At 39.4% G+C, this 23,354-nt stretch overlaps 1 protein-coding gene across 1 annotated transcript in view; it reads right to left on the bottom strand.

The window, feature by feature from the left end:
* Nucleotides 1–23,354, bottom strand: part of cpne8 (copine VIII) — a 147,329-nt gene that overhangs the window by 5,727 nt on the left and 118,248 nt on the right. Inside the window, exons 9-19 of the mRNA XM_060909593.1 lie at nucleotides 23,116–23,220; nucleotides 21,578–21,619; nucleotides 21,399–21,474; nucleotides 16,472–16,528; nucleotides 15,688–15,749; nucleotides 15,086–15,132; nucleotides 12,101–12,282; nucleotides 7,607–7,734; nucleotides 6,381–6,483; nucleotides 5,579–5,636; nucleotides 4,211–4,284 (exon numbers count right to left, since the gene is read on the bottom strand). Coding sequence (XP_060765576.1) covers nucleotides 4,211–4,284; nucleotides 5,579–5,636; nucleotides 6,381–6,483; nucleotides 7,607–7,734; nucleotides 12,101–12,282; nucleotides 15,086–15,132; nucleotides 15,688–15,749; nucleotides 16,472–16,528; nucleotides 21,399–21,474; nucleotides 21,578–21,619; nucleotides 23,116–23,220 — 934 coding nt within the window. The remainder of the gene's footprint in view (nucleotides 1–4,210; nucleotides 4,285–5,578; nucleotides 5,637–6,380; nucleotides 6,484–7,606; nucleotides 7,735–12,100; nucleotides 12,283–15,085; nucleotides 15,133–15,687; nucleotides 15,750–16,471; nucleotides 16,529–21,398; nucleotides 21,475–21,577; nucleotides 21,620–23,115; nucleotides 23,221–23,354) is intronic.

Genomic DNA, 23,354 nt, shown 5'->3' with positions numbered 1-23,354 from the left:
GGGACATGCAAATTTCAGAGGTGTTTTACCACCTTGGGGCTTTTCAGTGTTGGAATATATCGCTTCCTCAGACTGAGCAAGAAAGCAATGCCATATTTGTATGCTGTAAGAATAAGTAAAAAGCACTTGTTAAACTCTATGGTTTTTCATATTTAGTTAGTAAAGCAGTTCAACATAACATCACTCTGACTTCCTGTTTCTGAAGGAAATACTTCAACATACGTAATCAAATTAAAGCTAAGAAGCTGTGATTTTTTTGTCAGTTTGACATAATAATAATGCTTAAAACCAAAATATCAAATTATTATCAGATTTTTACAGTTTTTCTCAGTCGCTTTTGTGCACATCTCAGATCCGAATCGAAATTCTCAAAACTGCTTGTTCAAACTCCACATCATCTCATTGTCAGTAACAGCGCTGAAAACCTGAGTTCAGAGCAGCCTCCAAACATGGCCGCTCAGGACTACACTTCCCAAGAGCCACAGCACCCCCCCCCCCCCCCCCACCAGAATTCTAATCACTTCACCTGCAGCCAATTACCCCGCAATTACCAACCCTATATCAGCTCAGCAAACACTCACTGCAGTTGCGAAGTATTGTTCTGTGTCCCGTACCTGACTTTACCAAGCCTTCTGTTTATCTACTGACTTCCTGTTAACGACATCTATTCCTGATCTCATTTGACTTCGTCTTCTCGTCTGCCCTACACTGTGCTGTTTGTCGATCGATCGAGCCACACCTGTTTCCTGACTACAATTTCTGACTCACGTTTTGGCTTTGTCTGCAGTTTGCGTCGCACCTGCTCTCCCTTGCATTCGTAAATGCCTGCGATCTGACACTCGTCAATTGTGCACATCATAAAAGCAATTTCTCATTACCTTGAACAAACAGCAAATGCTTTGGTACATCCATGCAACTGAACGTGTACCATTGTCTACTGTTTTTTACATTATCAATTGCTCATGTCATGTCGGTCAAAATGCATTCTGCTGGTTTTCTGCTGAATAGTCCTACTCCCAAAACATCTAGGCATTATTTCATTGCTTGAGTCATTACATGCAAAAGTGTTGAACTTGTTGTCATAATCTGTCAATCATATTTTATACATTTCTTATACATTTTTTGGTAAATGTTTCCTAAATTGATGAATTGGTCTCAGGTGAATCTTAACTTTCACTTATGAGGGGAAATATGTGAAGCGTCAGATCAACCAGTTCTCTACAATAGCTCAGAGATGAATCCCATGAACCTTCAACTGGTAAGCATATACACCAATCAGCCATAACATTATGAATAACATTGATTATCTCATTACAATGCCATCTGTCAAGGGGTGGGATATATTAGGCAGCAAGAGAACAGTCAGTTCTTGAAGTTGATGTGTTAGAAGCAGGAAAAATGGGCAAGCGTAAAGATCTGAGTGACTTTAACAAGAGCCAAATTGTGATGGCTAGATGACTGGGTCTGAACATCTCCAAAATAGCACATCTTGTGGGGTGTTCCCGGTATGCAGTGGTTAGTACCTACCAAAAGTGGTCCAAGGAAGGACAACTGGTGAACCAGCGATGGGGTCATGAGCAGCCAAGGCTCATTGATTTGCATGGAGCACGAAGGCCAGCTCATATGGTCCAATCCCACAGAAAAGCTACTGTAGCACAAACTGCTGAAAAGTTAATGCTGGCTAAAACAGAAAGGTGTCAGCATTAACTTTCAGCAGTTTGTGCTACAGTAGCTCTTCTGTGGGATTGGACTGTACGAGCTAGCTTTCATGCCCCATGTGACTCAAGGAGCCTTCGACAGGGGTGATTCCTATGTTTTTACTGTAAATTTAATTTTGAATTTTTCCTTTGTGCAATGCAGTGCTGTAAAAGCCTTTCTTTTCTTTATAACATTGTCTGTCAACAAATTGCAGTACAAACAGTACAGTAAAAACTTTGAATCATAGCCAGTCTCTTGTAATCAATCCCCCCTACACAGTAATGTGTAACTTTGTAGGATTGAAATTGCTATACCACACTGAAAAAAGTGCTGCCTTGTGCATTTTCAGTTAGTGTTACCAAAATACTAGTCACAGTTTTCATTAGGGGCGGCACGGTGGTGTAGTGGTTAGCGCTGTCGCCTCACGGCAAGAAGGTCTGGGTTCGAGCCCCGTGGCCGGCGAGGGCCTTTCTGTGCGGAGTTTGCATGTTCTCCCCGTGTCTGCGTGGGTTTCCTCCGGGTGCTCCGTTTTCCCCCACAGTCCAAAGACATGCAGGTTAGGTTAACTGGTGACTCTAAATTGACCGTAGGTGTGAATGTGAGTGTGAATGGTTGTCTGTGTCTATGTGTCAGCCCTGTGATGACCTGGCGACTTGTCCAGGGTGTACCCCACCTTTCGCCCGTAGTCAGCTGGGATAGGCTCCAGCTTGCCTGCGACCCTGTAGAACAGGATAAAGCGGCTAGAGATGATGAGATGAGATTGTACAATTGTACTAATTAAGATTAGGGCTGTCTTCTAGAAATAGTAATAAAATAATCATGACAATGCCAGTTAGTGCAGTAAGAAAAGCATAAACAACAGCAGCCCAAACACTGCACACACAAACAGTGCACTTGGAATGAGTGTATAAAACATATCCTGACTGCGACTTCTCAACATACGGCAACTGAGAACAGAGTGCTAAAGCGGCTAAAGATAATGAGATGAGATGAGTTTTCATTAGAAAATACTTATCGAGCAAACTGTTATATTAACAGCATGACTAAACATTTTGACTATCTTGTTCATGAACAATGGCACAATGACTCATCATTCTGATGGCACTGGCAGTTTCACTGGCATAAATATTTGCTTTTGAGACATAAACTAAGCATTTTGAGCAAGTTACGTGTTTTTGCAGGTAATCCACTGTGTTTTGCAGTTTGCACACATTGTTTCAAGAAACGCACTTACTGTTGTGCAAACGTTAACGATGATTTGAGAAATGCACCAAAGCGAATGAGAAAAACTGTAATATAATACATAAAATACAAGAGACAGTCAAGATTATAAACTAGCAAAGTATAAGCATATTTGCTTTCATGATCAAATACATTATATTACATACAGTACATACCTAGTATACATATCAGTTAACTAAAGGAACTTTAAAATAACTGCATTTTGCTATAGATTGCTGTGCAACCGGGTTAAATAATCACTTCTATCATCATTATTCCATGCAATGATTTACATTTCCTTTAAATTATGGTATCAGAGCTCGACCTGATGTTTACCAAAGTCGCAGGATATCCGCTCCCCTGAGCCCTGCTCCATCCCAAATTAACTCCTGATTACAAATGATACAAACTAATTTACCCTCCAAGTGTCCCTGCCTGTAATAAAGCACTCATTACAGCCCCATTAGATTTCTCCAGTTCATAAGTAAGTAAATTTAATTTATATAACACTTTTCACAGATAATCACAAAGTGCTTCACAGATAAAACAATAAAACACGGTGATTCAAAGATAAAATAAAATACAATACACTGTGAAACACCAATTTAATTAATTAAAAGCGTTTCTGTATAAAAATGTCTTCAGCTGCTTTTTAAAAGAGTCAGTGGAGTCAGTACAGCGTAAGGAAAGCAGGAGAGAGTTCCACAATCTTGGTGCCACTGCCTGAAACGCCCGATCCCCACGAGTTTTGAACCGAGTACGTGGGGCAACCAACATCTGACCTGTCGACCTCAGAGCACGAGAAGAAGAATGGGGTTTCAGCAGGTCAGCAATATATTGTGGAGCTTGACCATGTAAGGCCCTAAAAGTAAGACTAAAATCTTAAAATGAATTCTAAAATTTACTGGCAACCAATGAAGAGAAGCCAAGACTGGAGTAATGCGAGATCTTCTACTGGTGCCAGTTAAAAGTCTTGCTGCAGCATTTTGCACGGTCTGAAGATGATCCAAAGCTGACTTATTTAAACAGGTTAAAAGACTGTTACAGTCATCTAAACGAGAAGAGATAAAAGCGTGGATAATCATCTCAAGTTCAGCTTTTGACACCAGCAGTCTGAGTTTTGAAATGTTCCTTAGGTGATAAAAACACTTGCACTTGAACATGTCCATCTTTGCTTTCTTTATTCATGTTTCTCTATTTTACTGATCTTGTGGTGCTAACAGAGCTTAAACTGTAGTAAAACAAGAAAGTATAAGAGTTCACAGAAAACATTACTTGCACCAGAGCCTACCTGTACAATATCTCTCTCTGCAAACCTTCCTCTTGAGGAGATCCTGACTTCATCTCCATCCAGTTCAACCATTTCTGTCAAACAAACAAAACAAGAAATCAAGGAGACACAGTCAAGCCTTTATTTATCACACATACACTCAAGCACAGTGAAACTCCTCCTCTGCAGTGAACACACACATGCGAGCAATGAGCACACACACATACCCAGAGCAGTGGGCAGCTATGCTACAGCGCCCAGGGAGCAGTTGGGGGTTCGGTGCCTTGCTCAAGGGCACTTCAGCCCAACCTCAGGACATGGCTGCCCCATGTTAACCTAACCTGCATGTCTTTGGACTATGGGGGAAACTGGAGCACCCGGAGGAAACCCACACAGACACGGGGAGAACATGCAAACTCCGCACAGAAAGGCCCTCATCAGCCACTGGGTTCGAACCCAGGACCTTCTTGCTGCGAGGTGACAGTGCTAACCACGACACCACCATGCCACCCCGTATTTGAGTGCAATGAATTCAGTGTCTTCGTTGCAGGTTTTATTGAAGCTTTCGAATGACTGCTTCACAGATTCACCAAGACTTTAATTCTTATAAACACTTATATTCACCTTAGGCCCTGTTTACATTATTTCGAATCAGCGGATCATCAGATTAACGTTTTTAAAACGATTCGCGTACACACACAAAATTTCTGTGCCCGCAACAAAACCGTTCCCCGTGCACACAGCAACGCCAATACACGGATACGCTAATCACATGACTAATTAGACGGCACGTCACATGATCCCAGTGCATATCGGGCATGCGCAAGTCACTCACCACTTGCAAGCACAAAGTGTGTGAGAGATTGAGTGAGAGAGAGAGAGAGAGAGAGAGCAAGCGAGCGAGAGAGTGTGAGAGAGCATAAGAATCAAAATTTGAAGTTCTTTATGGAAATCAGGGACGCCATGTCATTGGGACTAAAGAGGAGAAGGTTTTTCAGCAGTCGCGTCACATGACCAACGTGGCATGACCAACGCCAGCGAATCAGGAAGGTGGATGTCACAGTGACGTTGTCCAATGACGACGTCAGCTAGAGCTCAGCACAGCGTATCCTCGTTCCTCAATGTTTACACAGCACCGGATCAGATACGTACTGGGTTGAATACGTGGGCCCTGGCGGATTCAAACTGTTCCGCCTGTGGAGTCGTTTCCCGGCGTTTTAATGTGCACGGACAGTGCATCCGCAACGACAACGATACGGATACGGTCTAATGTAAACACCACCTTAGTGAGGTGGGAGATTAAAAAAAAAAAACTTTAATGATGCACACCCACATAATTATCCTTCCTGTTGCAGCACTACAAAGCATTACATTTGATGAGTCTCTTACCATCAAATTCAGCTGATCCAACTCCCACTATTATTATTGACATTGGAAGACAGGAAGCCTTCAAGCAGAAAAAGATTAAATCACAAAATTACAGTAGGAACTTTCCAAGCATAATATATCATTTAGGGAAAAAAGCATTAGAACAATGTGAAGGTCTCGGAAAAAAAGGCTAATTGTGTTGCATGCTACGTAGAGATAAAGGACATGGCTAGACTGGGTGGTAAGACCCAAAATACAAAGCATGCTCATAAAACTAAAAGGATGAACAGCTCTCAGACAGGACTGGAAGAGATAAGGACATGCTGACACATTATAAATGACTCTTTGTCAGAGCTGGAAACGTCTAACCTGAAGTCATTCTGTGGTTTGAAAATCACATTTCAGTGTCTTAATTGTCATATATTTAGCAGGAATGATAAATGAATGCAATTTCTATCTAATTTGTTTGTGCTTTCTTTGTGATTCATTTTGTCTTTTGTTTTTTTTATCCTTCAAGGCATATTTATATACTTTTCATGAGCAGGAGTGATTTCGAAACTAATTCGGCTATTCACACATCCTCATTTTTCATCTGAAATCTACTGGCAAGACAATTAAAAGTTGGTTATTTTTACCGTAAGCACGTACTGTACATCACATACTTTTTACTGTATATCTAGCTTGCAAACAAAGTTATCAGATTAGATTAGATACAACTTTGTCACTGAACAAGCACAAGATACAAAATACAGTGAGATTAATATTACAGTATGTTCCGTTATAGATGATAATCTCTCTGTAGTGCTACATTTTTAGTACATACATTTACGATGGATTCCTTGGTCTGGGCCATGTCAGAGATAACGCCATCTGAAATGATGAGGAGGATGAAGTACTCGGAGCCATCCTTAATTAATGATGCATACCTGAGAAAGAAAGAGAGAGTTAAACAAATTCAGAATCCAACAGAAACATAGTATGGCATCATTTACGGGTGCAATCAAAAAGTTCCAGGACTATTCTTGTTGCAAACGAATGTTGTGTAGTCAGTGAGTACTAACTCTCGTGAGTCAGTATGTCACATAACATCGCATGATCAAACTGGGACCTGTGTCAGACGTGGCGGCATGGTGGTGTAGTGGTTAGCACCGTTGCCTCACAGCAAGAAGGTTCTGGGTTCGAGCCCAGTGGCTGACAGGGGCCTTTCTGTGTGGAGTTTGAATGTTCTCCCCGTGTCTGTGTGGGTTTCCTCCGGGTGCTCCAGTTTCCCCCACAGTCCAAAGACATGCAGGTTAGGTTACCATGGGGCAGCCTGGGCCTGAGGCTGGGCTGAAGTGCCCTTGAGCAAGGCACCGAACCCATAACTGCTCCTCGGGTGCTGTAGCATAGCTGCCCACTGCTCTGGGTATGTACGTGTGTGCTCATTGCTCATTCGAGTGTGTTCACTGCTTCAGATGGATTAAATGCAGAGCTTAAATTTCACTGTGTGCTTGAGTGTATGTGTGACTAATAAAGACTTCTTGGCTTGGCTTCTTTTTGTGGTAACGTGCACATGTGCATTTGTTATTTTACTATGGACCAGAGAGCAAACAAATTTTATATCAAACTTGGAGAATCAGCAATAGAGACCCTGGAAATGCTTCAGCAATGAAGCAGTGAGCTGAACGGGGTGTTCTGAGTGCCATTCATGCGTCCAGAGGGGCAAAACGTTGTCATCCAGTGACGTACACAGGTTGTCACAAGAACATGTATAACACAGGTCACGATGTCACACACCATACTGACTCTCAAGAGTTACTGATCGCACCTGCTGCACGCGCATGACAGGAACAGTCCCGGAACTCCATTCCGTACATCGTTGTATTGTATATACAGTATACTGAGATGTATCCAGATCTGTCTATAAATACCAATAGCACGCAAGCTGTGACCACACATGCAGTGTGGTGAGACTCATCTGTTTTCTGCCAGTATCCAAATGTGTTGGTGTTTAGTGAGGCGTAGTTTATTTTGTGTCTGGTATCTGTCGTCACTTGTTTTGTTACCCACCTTGCAACGTGATTAATAACAGGTGAGAAATATGTGGGACCGTACAGCCGTACGCTCTTCAGACTCTGGTAATACGCCTCTATTACTCCTTCAATACCGCTGCAGTACGGGTTTTCTGGGTTCCCATTCTAAACACACACACACACACACACACACACACACACATATAATAATAATAATAATAATAATAATAATAATAATAATAATAATAATAATTATTATTATTATTTATAATAGCTTTCATACATTTAATTAGTTTAATAGGCAGCTCAAAGTGCTTTATGGTGTGAAGTAAAAAATAGAGAAATAAAGAAACAAACTACAGGGAAAACAACATTTAAAAAAAAAGTTTTAAAAAATCCAGTTCGAGAAAATAGAAAATAACAGTATAAAATATCATAGTCTACAGTGGTGCTTGAAAGTTTGTGAACCCTTTAGAATTTTCTATATTTCTGCATAAATATGACCTAAAACAACATCAGATTTTCACACAAGTCCTAAAAGTAGATAAAGAGAACCCAGTTAAACAAATGAGATGAAAATATTACACTTGGTCATTTATTTACTGAGGAAAATGATCCAATATTACATATCTGTGAGTGGCAAAAGTATGTGAACCTCTAGGATTAGCAGTTAATTTGGAGGTGAAATTAGAGTCAGGTGTTTTCAATCAATGGGATGACAATCAGGTGTGAGTGGGCACCCTGTTTTATTTAAAGAACAGGGATCTATCAAAGTCTGATCTTCACAACACATGTTTGTGGAAGTGTATCATGGCACGAACAAAGGAGATTTCTGACGACCTCAGAAAAAGTGTTGTTGATGCTCATCAGGCTGGAAAAGGTTATAAAACCATCTCTAAAGAGTTTGGACTCCACCAATCCACAGTCAGACAGATTGTGTACAAATGGAGGAAATTCAAGACCATTGTTACCCTCCCCAGGAGTGGTCGACCAACAAAGATCACTCCAAGAGCAAGGCATGTAATAGTCGGCGAGGTCACAAAGGGCCCCAGGGTAACTTCTGAGCAACTGAAGGCCTCTCTCACATTGGCTAATGTTAATATTCATGAGTCTAGCATCAGGAGAACACTGAACAACTATGGTGTGCATGGCAGAGTTGCAAGGAGAAAGCCACTGCTCTCCAAAAAGAACATTGCTGCTCATCTGCAGTTTGCTAAAGATCACGTGGACAAGCCAAAAGGCTATTGGAAAAAAAATTTTGGACGGATGAGACCAAAATAGAACTTTTTGGTTGAAATGAGAAGCGTTATGTTTGGAGAAAGGAAAACACTGCATTCCAGCATAAGAACCTTATCCCGTCTGTGAAACATGGTGGTGGTAGTATCATGGTTTGGGCCTGTTTTGCTGCATCTGGGCCAGGACGGCTTGCCATCATTGATGGAACAATGAATTGTGAATTATACCAGCGAATTCTAAAGGAAAATGTCAGGACATCTGTCCATGAACTGAATCTCAAGAGAAGGTGGGTCATGCAGCAAGACAACGACCCTAAGCACACAAGTCGTTCTACCAAAGAATGGTTAAAGAAGAATAAAGTTAATGTTTTGGAATGGCCAAGTCAAAGTCCTGACCTTAATCCAATGGAAATATTGTGGAAGGACCTGAAGCGAGCAGTTCATGTGAGGAAACCCACCAACATCCCAGAGTTGAAGCTGTTCTGTATGGAGGAATGGGCTAAAATTCCTCCAAGCCGGTGTGCAGGACTGATCAACACTTACCGGAAACGTTTAGTTGCAGTTATTGCTGCACAAGGGGGTCACACCAGATACTGCAAGCAAAGGTTCACATACTTTTGCCACTCACAGATATGTAATATTGGATCATTTTCCTCAATAAATAAATGACCAAGTATAATATTTTTGTCTCATTCGTTTAACTGGGTTCTCTTGATTTACTTTTAGGACTTGTGTGAAAATCTGATGATGTTTTAGGTCATATTTATGCAGAAATATAGAAAATTCTAAAGGGTTCACAAACTTTCAAACACCACTGTACATATATTTAAGAATTACATAAAAATTGAGTAAATGTGCAAGAATTAAAATAATATAAAGTGCCAGTAATAGTCTGGCTTATAATTAAAGCTAGTTAAATTATAAAGTGGGAAAAAAAACCTATGTTTTTAGCTGTGGGCTTTTTTTTATTTTTTAAATTAGTGATAGATGGAGCTTGACAGATGTTTCTTGGTAATCTGTTCCGGATCTTTTGCGTGTGAAAACACCACTCTCCCACTCTTTTTTATGAAGAAGGCAGCACTAGATGATCTTAAGACACAATCTGAAACATTATTTATCAGATATTCAGCACTGGATGAAGATACAATACCTTTTATAGAAAACAGAACATTTTAAGTTATGTAGATAATATCGATATAATGTTTTTTTATAGTCAATTTTAAAGGAAACAGGCAGCCAATGAACCGAAGCTAAACTCAGTCTAATATGATCTCATAGTGATCTAATATGATATAATAAGCCATGCACATCAAAAAGAAAAACAGGGCAATAAAGTACTCATGAATGTTGTATGAGCCATGCCAGATAGCTCCAGAATGGCTCATTACTGCTCTCCATTTGGTAGCCTGTATGAGATATCCTTACATCAGAGCTGTTTATTCAAGTAAATCTAAATTCTTAATGCTCAGCTACAGTAAGAGCATATGGAGCTAGTGTGCAATGGTATGCCCCAAATGAAGTTATGTTAGCAAACAGTAGGCAGCTGTGGGCCGTGGGCATAGCATCTGTTAAGGACCCATATAGAATATAGATAGAGATGAAGAGTTTGGTTCCAAAACACAATAAATCTACTGTGATAAACTTGAGGGAAAAAAAAGTATTTTCTTTACCAAGAACTTGGTAGCATGAAAACCACTATTTTTCTGTTTGAAACTTTTAATATAACACAATGAGGTTGTAATAACATTAAAAATGCAAATCTAGATTTTGATTTTTAAAATTTTATTTTAAAAAAATATAAATTTTTTTCCAAAATTTGATATATTCAGGGCGGCACGGTGGTGTAGTGGTTAGCGCTGTCGCCTCACAGCAAGAAGGTCCTGGGTTCGAGCCCCGAGGCCGGCGAGGGCCTTTCTGTGTGGAGTTTGCATGTTCTCCCCGTGTCCGCGTGGGTTTCCTCCGGGTGCTCCGGTTTCCCCCACAGTCCAAAGACATGCAGGTTAGGTTAACTGGTGACTCTAAATTGAGCGTAGGTGTGAATGTGAGTGTGAATGGTTGTCTGTGTCTATGTGTCAGCCCTGTGATGACCTGGCGACTTGTCCAGGGTGTACCCCACCTTTCGCCCGTAGTCAGCTGGGATAGGCTCCAGCTCGCCTGCGATCCTGTAGAAGGATAAAGCGGCTAGAGATAATGAGATGAGAATGAGATGATATATTCATCCATCCATTATCTCATCTCATCTCATTATCTGTAGCCGCTTTATCCTGTTCTACAGGGTCGCAGGCAAGCTGGAGCCTATCCCAGCTGACTACGGGCGAAAGGCGGGGTACACCCTGGACAAGTCGCCAGGTCATCACAGGGCTGACACATAGACAACCATTCACACTCACATTCACACCTACGGTCAATTTAGAGTCACCAGTTAACCTAACCTGCATGTCTTTGGACTGTGGGGGAAACCGGAGCACCCGGAGGAAACCCACGTGGACACGGGGAGAACATGCAAACTCCGCACAGAAAGGCCCTCACCGGCCACGGGGCTCGAACCCAGAACCTTCTTGCTGTGAGGCGACAGCGCTAACCACTACACCACCGTGCCGCCCCATCCATTATCTGTAGCCACTTATCCTGTGCAGGGTCGCAGGCAAGCTGGAGCCTATCCCAGCTGACTACGGGTAACTTAAGCGGCTAGAGATAATGAGATGAGATGACATTCTATGATTATTCTGGAAAAACACTTTACAAACTACACCTTTGACTAAATAATTCTTTCAGTGTTGTTTTTTTTCCGTTTATTATTTTTTAATAGTTGTGGCAGTGAGGATGTGGTCAGTGCTGACTGTGAATGGACAGAGAAATCACAGACAAGAAGCAGGTAAAGAGTCAGTGGTAACACAGGATTTTACAGTGGTGCCGTAACCCAGGCGTGAGGAAGATACTTTGCCATGGAGCCCTCTCCCCTTGCTAAAATTAGCCATAAAATCTCAAAACAAAAAGCAAACACAAATGTTCAGTTGTTATCGGTCTGTTCACCCTCATAAAGACACACACTGGAACAAAAACATCCGATAAATATATTTTATTCTTAACCATATACAGGTGTAGCGTATCACACAATATACGCTTGTTTTCTGCAACTCTTCCTCCAATTCACAGCCGAGTCTGACCACATGTTTGTTGCCACATTAATGTACTATTTTTCATAGTTAAATAAAACCTATCTTTAATTTCTTTAAGACGATTAAAGATCCTGGGACAGCCTCTGTAGTTAATATCGTACTTAATGATTTGCTCACCAAGGCAAACTCATGTGATACCCTGCCATCTGGAGGCAGCTTTGCTCCAAACCCCAGTGCAGGAAACATCTTATCACTGTCATAGTCCTGAATGATCTCGCCCACAGCTCTCAGAGCCATGGCATAGGCATTGAGTTGGTATGGGTTCATGTAGTGAAGAGAGGTAGGCTGAGATGGGTTTCCTGTCCACAAATAGAAAAGAACACAAAGAATAAAAAAATGTGAACGTTGGAATTTTAGATAATGAGCTTGATTTGTCTTTCTTTGATTGTCTCTCTCTCTCTTTATATATATATAAAGTGTTTTACTGGGAAATACACCACTTGTATATTTCATATGAGCTGCATCCGGGACACGGAGAACCAAAACTGTGACATAAATCTCTTTTTATTTTTTTCGCAGTCCAGTTTCCATCAAATCATGCGCTCTGATTGGCTCGCGAGCGGTCCAGAATCCTATGATCCGGACCCCGGTTACGGACCTTTGGCAACTCGCTCATTCACAACAACAATAAACATAGTAGCAATTTTTTGTCAACATTTATTTTCGCATTTCTCAGTATAATAGCATTAATTTTACAGCATGGATAGCGATAAGGACAGTGTTCACAGCGAAAGCGAGTTTTACTACCCTGATGAAGACAAAATAAAAGAAAACATTTCAGGAGAAAGCCGAAAACCTGTAACTGTTGCTAACAGCGAGCAAATCCAACAGTTTATTGAGGAGCAAAGGGCAGAAAATACAACAAAAAAGACGACCTATGACCTCAATGTCTTTGGGAAGTTCTGTCGAAACCTAAATGAAGGTCGAAAGGTGGAAGACATACCTGGCGAAGAACTAAACATGTTGCTGTGCAACTTTTTCATGTCCGCAACAAAGAAAAATGCCAATGTGTACGAGCCGTCCTCGCTCATGTCTTTCCAGAGAAGTATCCAGCGCTATCTGAAATATGGTTTCCCTTTTGGGCGCTCTCATTTTCTGTTAGAATTTGGTAAAGAAAAAAATAAATATATTATTTACCAGCTTAAGGTCAGTTCATATTGTGAAATACCGTGACCTCGGCCTTGAAAATACTGACCGAGGTCTCTGGGCCGAGGTCAGTATTTTCAAGACCTCGGTCACAGTATTTCATGATGCGGACCTCCCAGCTAGTAAATTATATATATATATATATATATATGTCACTCACGAGGAGATCGATGAATTGTTTTGATAAATTTGGGTACTTTTTGTTTGTGAATGTGTCTATATAATAAAAAGAAAATCACATGTTGGCTTGAAGATATGAAGTTTATCTTCTCGTAATGAAAAACCCGCATTTTTCATACAAAATATATCGCGGATCTAAGTGACATATTTACATAATATTGGCTGGCTTTTTTTCGTGGTCTATCAGATATATTCCATTCAGCTAGAATGATATTGAACAAGTCAAAGACGAGTTCAAGATCATGCTAGCTGAATGGAATATATCTGATAGACCATGAAAAAAAGCCAGCCAATATTATTATTATTGTTATTATTATTATTATACACTCTCTTCATATCAGCATATCAGCATTCTCGAAGGCCAACGCTAGCTTACCCGCAACTCAGTGCTGTTACTGTGGCAGTGAAGTCACCTTCCAGCCAGTGTAGTGTTCATCAGTAATGTTAGCAAATGCTAATAAAGCAGACAAGCTAGTGCTATCGAGAGCAAGTAGCACAGGCTAACAACTGAGAAACTAAGATTTCTGTCTCCAGACTCTTCTTCCACACACACTCGCCACAGTATTTCTCACTCATACTTAAGTATTCATTTCCCTGTGTAATTTACTTAGTTACTTTTAAAATCAACATCGACAACTACACACAAAGGAGTGACCTGGCAGCTAAAATTCTCTCAAAATCTTCCGTATTTAACGAAGCAAACCTGGCAGCTATGTTTGTTTACAAATTGTCACAGTCGCCCGCTAGCGCGGAAGTTTTACATCTCTGATGTGTCTCTTTTCCAGTTTTTTGATGTCTGTTGGTATGTTTTTCCCTTGTGTGAAGACTATATAATGAAGTTTTGGTATCCATTCGGGTGTTCAACGTGTCTTTCTCTTTCCTGGCGAACACAGAAATGATTCTGCGCATGCGCAGCAGAAAAGTTTCTCATTGGATATTCGCGCTTCGATGCATGACGTCGTGTTGTCTTGACAACATGCAATATCGTAACAATATTTCACGCTCATTCTCTATTGGGTAGAGTGGCATAACACACATACTATAAGTGATATGCTAACAATATTGCATGCTATCGAACCAAATGAATGAAACCTGCTAGAAGGGAACAGAATACATGCTTTCATTGAACGGAAAAAGTGTCCTTTATGTATAATAATTCTCGATATTTCACTCCAATGACGTCACTCCCAATGTTTTCCCACTCACTAGACACGTGCTGTCAAAATCACAAACTGGTTCAAAATTAAAATTCTTTTGATTAACTTGCAGGGGTATTTTTTTGTGGATGAGTCCATATAATATACAGAACATTATATAGTGGCGTGAAGATATGAAGTTTATCTTCTTATGTTGAAAATATTTTCACTTGTTCACTTCACTCACTTGTGAATATATTATATATTCACCACTGAATATATTCAGATAAACTTCATATCTTCACCCAACCGTGTAATATCCTCTCTCTCTCTTACACACACACACACATATATATATATATATATATATATATATATATATATGTGCACGCATGTGTATGTGTATACACACACACACACACACACACACACACACACACAGTCTTTCTCTGTATTTGTCTTTGATTATCTATCTATCTATCTATCTATCTATCTATCTATCTATCTATCTATCTATCTATCTATCTATCTATCTATACAAATACAGAGAGAACACAGAGTCTATGAAGACGATGATAACATGTAATTATCACATGAAGGCATTTAATTACAGAATATTCTTCTGGAAAGATAAGCTCACCATTTGATGCGGTAAAATCGATCGCCACCGTGAAATTAATCTGAGTACTGCAAAAGAATACAAAGTGACAGGCTGCATCAGAACCTTTGTTCTTGATAACAGCTAATTAGCATAAATATGTACCATGTGCACTTTCTACAGACATTTCATACTTTAGACTTTGTGGTTAAAAGCACTGCATTAGTGCCACATTTAATGAGGTACAGCAACCACAGTAAATGCTATCTATGATAAGACATTTATGCAAATCTAATTCTTCTAGTGTTTGTTCTGCTGTTTAAGAAGCAGGTCCTGTGCTAAGAATAGACCATGCTATTTTTAGCATGGGTTGTTATGGCATCTCTAATGTAGCAAAGGCTTTTATCAGTGCAAGTCTTCTGACAAGATAGGGAAGAGGAAAGCAGAGCGAAATAAAAATAACTCGACTTGGCACAATGTGATTGACAGTTATTGGGTCAAAGACACTGATTAAGTAAACACATCATAAGTAGATGAAGAGAAAGGCGGAAATCTATCATGCCACACACACACACACACACACACACACACACACACACACACACACACACAGTGGAACTTCATTTGCATAATCTCATGCTCACCCTCCTTTAATATAGTCCAAAAAGGTGACTTCAACATTTATGAGGCATGACAGCAGAGTCACCTGTTGACACAAAAGTTTGGTAACACTTCCTATTTACAGCCCTTAAACACACCATTACACTTTCAATAAGCAATGCACGCTTCATTTATGAACATCATATAAATATTCATAGCTGTTAAGACTGGGCAATATGCCCCAATACTTGAAAATGTGTTCATAATACACAATATGTTTTAATATTTAGTTTTGCTGAGGGTAAACTAAGATAAAATAAGACATACATTTGTCTTTAGAATTAAAATTATTCCAAAAAGAAACAATTTAAGATCAAGGAAGGAAAGCATTTCCATCGTACCCTGGGGTACAATGGGAAATCATCATTTATTGCAATGTCTTCTCAATAGACAATAAAATTGCAATCACTGGCACACTGCTGCACTATAAGAGGAAAGACACTTCAGGATGTACCGTGATAAGAAAATAATCAGCTTTGGGGTGGTAACTCAGGATCATACTAAACCACATCATACCACACTGGTGTTGATTATTTTCCTCCAACAGCACGGCCCCAAGTTTTATTCCTCACATACAGCCCAGCACTAACAGCTGATGTGATGATGTCATTCACTGGCCATGTTGTGCATTGCTTATGAAGATATAATGTCGGACCTACAATAAGAAGTCTTACCAAGAAAGACATGTTTTAGAACATGCAAGTCTTTTTTTCTTCAGCTTGTATTCAATCATAAAAATGAAACATATCAGTTCAAGAATGCACTCACAGTTCCTGAGTTGAGGTATTTCTTCTTCTTTTTCTTCTTTTTCTTCATGTTTAATACCTGAAGAAAAGAAAACAATTCTCATTTTTTTGGAGCAGAACATGACTTTAGCATCTGAATCATACAATTAATAAAGACCACAGTACATGAACCTGAAGACATGTCAGTAAAAAGCAATCAGCTGATGCTACAGTCAGTGATGCTGATGTAGATAAGAGAGATGATTGCTAAATGTCCAGTTACAGATGGATATCTACTGATCGTCCACTGATTCGTTCTTGTAGCATGCTGTGCCCTTGAGTTTGGCCTCATCAGTGCAACATTATTAAGAAGAGTCTAAACCCACAGGCTAGGTGCCTCCAAGAGAAGCAATGAGCCATGAAAAAAATGAAATGAAAAGAGAAGATGTGAAACCAGGAGCGACAATGAATAAAATTGCTAACTCTGACACATCAAGAAAAGTATCTCACAAAGGAACCCATGCTTACATAAAAACATGTATTCATCTCATAGTGAAGATTTTTTTAAAAATGAAAACGTTAATCTGCGTCATGAACAAGGAAGTCGCAGGGTCCTGTCTGCAACCACTTTTGCCCGCTTCACATTGTGAAGTATTGCTTAGCCCAGGGCTTTTCAAAGTGTGGGGCGCGCCTCCCCTGGGGGGCACCAGAGTTCTTCAGGGGGGGCGCAACGTGAGGAAACATAAACCAGAATAAGTTACTATTGCGGACATTTAGCGAACTTCAGCTAGCCTTTGCCAGAGACAAAATGGATCGATTTTTAGTACCTAAAGCTACAGTGAGTGAGGAGACAGAGTCTGGGCCAAGCAAAAAACCACACCCTCCAGGATTTTGCGATGTTGCGATTTGCAACTTCAACGCAAATTCAACCAATCCCCACAAATTCAGGGCTGTTGCAATTATATCCAATCACCGCAACCTTCCCGCAAATTTGACCAATCGTTGGCGTCGTCTTGAGGTGACGTCGACAAACTACCTTCTGCCTTACTTCCGTGTATACATTCAAGAGAAGCAGCATGCGCGCAGTGTTGCCAGATTGGGCGGTTTTAAGTGCATTTTGGCGGGTTTTGAACATATTTTGGACTGGAAAACGTCAGCAGTATCTGGCAACACTGCATGTGCGAGTCAGTGTTTATATAGGCTTAAATTATGTTACTGAAAGTGTGTTATGTTTACAGTGAAGGACTGTGTGCACTTTACATTATTTTTTACTTAATACAAGAAATTAATGGATGCCAACATTTTTGCCAAAATGGTATTTTATTTTCCATTGTTTAGGCAGCTTCAGCATCATACTGTGAGATTCTGTTCAAATTGTTTTTTCTTCTATGAAGCCTGAGCCATTTATTTTATTAGTTTATAATTATTGTTTAATTTACTCTTCATGAGAGACTGCCTGCACACAGTACTAGTATTAATAGGTTTTTTTTTCTTACATGAAAGCTGAGGCATTTATATTATATTTTAAGGTAACTTCATGTTGTGCTGTGAGGTTCTATGCACTTTAACTTTTGAACCAACAGGTGCATTTGGATAAGTAAAGCCTATTTTCCTGCATTTTTGTAGTCCTGGTAATCTTTTATATTGGTAAAGTTGTTTATAAGACCATTTCTCAGTGTCTTTGTTTTTTTAATCAATAGTTTTTCAGTAATAACTTAATATTTAACATATCACTCAATTTTAATCACAAAAAGAGAAAATCGCAACAATTTCTAGCAACTTTCACTTCCTCCCGCAATGTAATCACAACAAAAACCTAAAAAAACACCGCAACTTTCATCGCAATTTTTTGGAAAAACCCCCGCAACATCAGACATTTTAGCCCGCAACAATCACAAAAAAGGCCCGCGGAATCCTGGGGGACTGGAAAAAGAAGGAAGAATGACCACGATTATTTAAAGTTTGGATTTTCATGGACTGGATCTGAAGATGCTCCACTGCCACAGTGTGTTGTCTGCCAAGAGGTGCTAGCTAACGATGCTATGAGATGTTTAAAATGTGTAAAACAAGATGTTTTAAAAAGCACAGATGTTTAAAATGTGTAAAAGAAAAAAAATGTGTACAACAAACATTTTTTTAAAAATACAAATGGAACATTAAGTATAGCAACAACAAAAATTGTAAGGGGGGGCGCTGTTGTTTATTTGCTCTCTGAGGGGGGGCTGACTCTCCCACACTTTGAAAACCCCTGGCTTAGCCCTTTTGTTTGTTTGCTGCATTGGAAATCTGCACTTGGATCTGCTTCTGGGATACTGTAGGCTGATCTCTCTTGTATACCCCGACCCATTCATAGGTTTTTCTGTACTTTGTCTCTTTTCTACATTGTAGAACAATACTGAAGACAACAAAATGATGAAATAACATATGGAACATCTCATCTCATTATCTGTAGCCGCTTTATCCTTCTACAGGGTCGCAGGCGAGCTGGAGTCTATCCCAGCTGACTACGGGCGAAAGGCGGGGTACACCCTGGACAAGTCGCCAGGCCATCACAGGGCTGACACATAGTCACAGACAACCATTCACACTCACATTCACACCTACGGTCAATTTAGAGTCACCAGTTAACCTAACCTGCATGTCTTTGGACTGTGGGGGAAACCGGAGCACCCGGAGGAAACCCACGCGGACACGGGGAGAATATGCAAACTCCACACAGAAAGGCCCTCGCCGGCCACGGGGCTCGAACCCAGGACCTTCTTGCTGTGAGGCGACAGCGCTAACCACTACACCACCGTGCCGCCGCATATAGCACATATATATGGAATTATGTAGTAAACAAAAAAGTGCTCAAAAACAAAATATGTTTCATATTTTAGATTCTTCAAAGTAGCCACCTTTTACCTTGATGACGCTTTGCACATTATTGGCATTATCTTAACCAGCTTCATGAGGTAGTCACCTGGAATGCTTTTCAATTAACAGGTGCCTTGTCTAAAGTTAATTAGTGCAATTTCTTTCCTTCTTAATGTGTTTGAGATCAAATAGTGAAGAGTAAATAATAAAAATACAGTAAATAGCCCTATTCCACAACTGTAGTAATCCATATTATGTCAAGAACTGCTCAACTAAGTAAAGAGAAACGATATCCATCATTACTTTAAGACACAAAGTGTTTTGTAATTAATAAACATAAAAAAAAAACATTTGAATTAGAAGGCATGTCCAAACTTTTGTCTGGTACTGTAAGTCAAAATATATAGTGACCTTTTAGAATTATAAGCCTCTATCTGCCATTTGTTTTAATTCAGAGAGTATATTTAACAATTATTTGCGGAAGGCGATGTGAATATCGGTGATTATTATACATATGGGCCACTTTTTCCATGGAATAAAAACATGTATTCTATTCCCTTCTAGTGGGTTTATTGATGGCGTGCAATATTGTTATCATATTGCTTATCCTCCATGTATTATGCCACTCTCCCCAATGGAGAATGAGCGTGCAATATTGTTACAATATTGCACGTTGTCAAGACAACACGACATCACACTTCAGAGCTCATGCGAAGATCCAATGACAAAATTTTTCTGCTGCACATACGCACATCCTTTCTTTGTCAGCCGGGAGGGAGAGAAGATGGGGTTAATTCAGTGCTCGGTTTAAGCACTAAATAAATAAACTGAAAACTGAAACTAAAGATGCGCTGAACACCCAAAAGTGACTGTGACAATTTGTACATAAACATGGCCGTGAGGTTTGCTTCATTAAAAGTAGAAGATTTAAAGAGAAAGACGCGCTGAACAGCCGAAAGGCTACCAAAACTTCAATGGATATTCTTCACGCATATTTACAAGAGAAAAACATACCAACAGACATCGAAAAACTGGAAAAGAGCAATAGCAGAAATATTGTCAAAGTTCTACTTGGAGGTGAGGAAAAGTGACGGAGGCTTTTACAAGAGGACTTCACTCGTGGACTTCACTCAGCAAAGCCCTTTTGTTTTGAACAACTGCAATGGAACAATGAACCGCTACCAAAAGTAATTTTGAACTTGAACTGTCAACCTGGATACAGCTTGTATATAAGTTGGGTTGTTGTTCAGGATTTTTGGACTTGTACCATTTTTATTGTTAGAACTATAACTTTGTACATTGGATTGACAGAACATTGGATTACATTTGATCAGAATCAGCATTCAGTATTGGTAAGTTACCGCCCTGTTCTTAACTTTTTGTAAAATCTATAATTGTTCAATCGAATGTGTATGAATAATAATAATATTGGCTGGCTTTTTTTGTGGTATATCAGTTATATTCCCTTCAGCTACTCATCTTCAGCTCATTCAGTATCATGCTAGCTGAATGGAATATATCTGATATACCACTCAAAGCCAGCCAATATTATTTAAATACTAACCGAGATCAAGTTGAGGTTATTATTCACCGATATTCACTGAGCCTGAGGCGGATAATTGTTTTAGTATAAATACACAGGTGATTATTAAAAAAAAATCATTTATTTCAAACTTCAAAAGCAGCATGCCAATATAATGCGCACAGGCTTGTGTCATTTATCTATGCTGACTCACATATAATACTTTGTTTTGAAACTGATAAAATAAATCACAGTTCCACCTTACCTTTGAATAGTTTTAGACCAAATTTCGTAGCATATTTAGTGCTTTTAGGAACAGTGTTTTCTTTCATAATTTGCAATTCTTCCTCACTTACGGTGACAACGCGATTGGCCATCATTTTGCCAAGTCGCTCGAGGTGATTATTGAGAAATAGTCCGAATCTCTCAACCAATTAGCGCGTGCGATTTCCTATAATTATTTCCATATTCATACAAATATAATATTAACATCACAATTTATTTTTCAAGGTACTTAAGAGAGCCTCTGTATCAACAGTATTACTATGTGTACATGCACATGCATGTGCGTGTGCGCATGTGTGAGACACACCTCCCAAACACTGAACTGAGATTGGCCTTTCGACAGTTCCCTATAGCTGGTCTTAAACTCTCCAATGTAGTCATGTCTATGGAAAAAAATCAAATTATCACACAGCATTATACTTTCATCTTTATATATACAGTATGCATATTCAATTTGTGAATTTTGCCAAATCTTAGATGTCTCACCCTCCATCTCTGTCCCAGTCATACACCTCAATCTTTATTGCTCTGTAAAAACAGTCAATTAAAAAATAATCAGCTTTTGAAATAAAATCAACATTTTAGTCAAGCTTTTCAGGCAAATTTTCTTCAAAAAAGTGTGACATTGTGAATGATAAGTAATCTCTGCCCATTCGTCTTGACTTTCAGTATCTGTCTGCAGGTACAGTGTGAGACGGTAAAAAAAAAACAACCTGTTAAATCCTGGCATCCCAATGGACGCAGTGCTAGAACACCACGTACTCTGCTGTTAGTGTTAAAATGCCATAATAATTTGGGTGACATTTTCACACAAGCAAGCAGCTATGCAATTTGACAAAAGTAATGCTAACAACTATACTGTCACAACACAGTTGAGTTAAAATATTTGCATACACACAAAGGTCAAAATAATAAAATATATAATTTATACCAACAAGATATTTAGTATATCAGGTGTCATAGCTGTTCATATCTTATACATCATGTCTTACACTACCGTTCAAAAGTTTGGGGTCACCCAGACAATTTTGTGTTTTCCATGAAAAGTCACACTTTTACCGTATTTCCCACCATAAGTTGTAAAATGAATAGAAAATATAGTCAAGACATTTTTCTGGCCATTTTGAGCATTTAATCGACCCCACAAATGTGATGCTCCAGAAACTCAATCTGCTCAAAGGAAGGTCAGTTTTATAGCTTCTCTAAAGAGCTCAACTGTTTTCAGCTGTGCTAACATGATTGTACAAGGGTTTTCTAATCATCCATTAGCCTTCTGAGGCAATGAGCAAACACATTGTACCATTAGAACACTGGAGTGAGAGTTGCTGGAAATGGGCCTCTATACACCTATGGAGATATTGCACCAAAAACCAGACATTTGCAGCTAGAATAGTCATTTATCACATTAGCAATGTATAGAGTGGATTTCTGATTAGTTTAAAGTGATCATCATTGAAAAGAACAGTGCTTTTCTTTCAAAAATAAGGACATTTCAAAGTGACCCCAAACTTTTGAACGGTAGTGTATATATCAGTTTCATATCTTATATAAAATATCTTACATGATAAAATATCTTATAAAATGCCTTATAGCTTATTTTAGCATAAGAAAATCAAAATGATATTTTAAACATTTGCATTCCGCTTTCTAAATGTGATAGAAATAAACTGTATGCCCAGCACTAGACTTAATAGCTGCCTCTATTATCTTTTATATCCTCTGAACAGCTTTTGGATTCTCTCAGTTATAATATTTGCCTTTTGGCTACCTGCTACTTCTTCCTTGCACCTCTGTTCTATCTCTGCCAAACTGACAGAATTATGGCAACATTTATAAAACTGTTTTTCTGTTGATTTTGCTGTATGTTTTCGATGGTTGTTTATTGCCGCATGCACCCACATTTCACCAAACAAGACAACAGTCCAAAACATCTAAGTGTTACACCGTATGATTTAAATTTTTTACCTTGTTCACAATGTTTAGATGTAGGAAAAGTTTAGACTCCTTCATGCCAGTGAACTTACCTGTCATAGTCTCCATTGCACAGCGCTCTAACTGGGATTTTAAAGGCCTGCCACACAGGGTCCAGTGTGTTCTTTACCACTTCAGTCTTATGGCAAATGGTGTATCTGTTCAACATCATCCATTGGACAGATATGTATATCCAAATTTACATTACATTACATTAATGGCATTTAGCAGACGCTTTTATCCAGAGCGATGTACAACATACCCAGAGCAGCCTGGGGAGCAGTTGGGGGTT

The sequence above is a fragment of the Neoarius graeffei genome, chromosome 2 (assembly GCF_027579695.1).
Source record: "Neoarius graeffei isolate fNeoGra1 chromosome 2, fNeoGra1.pri, whole genome shotgun sequence".
Classification (NCBI taxonomy): domain Eukaryota; kingdom Metazoa; phylum Chordata; class Actinopteri; order Siluriformes; family Ariidae; genus Neoarius; species Neoarius graeffei.
Note: the sequence above shows the minus strand (reverse complement) of the source record. Positions and strands in the feature narration are given on the sequence as shown.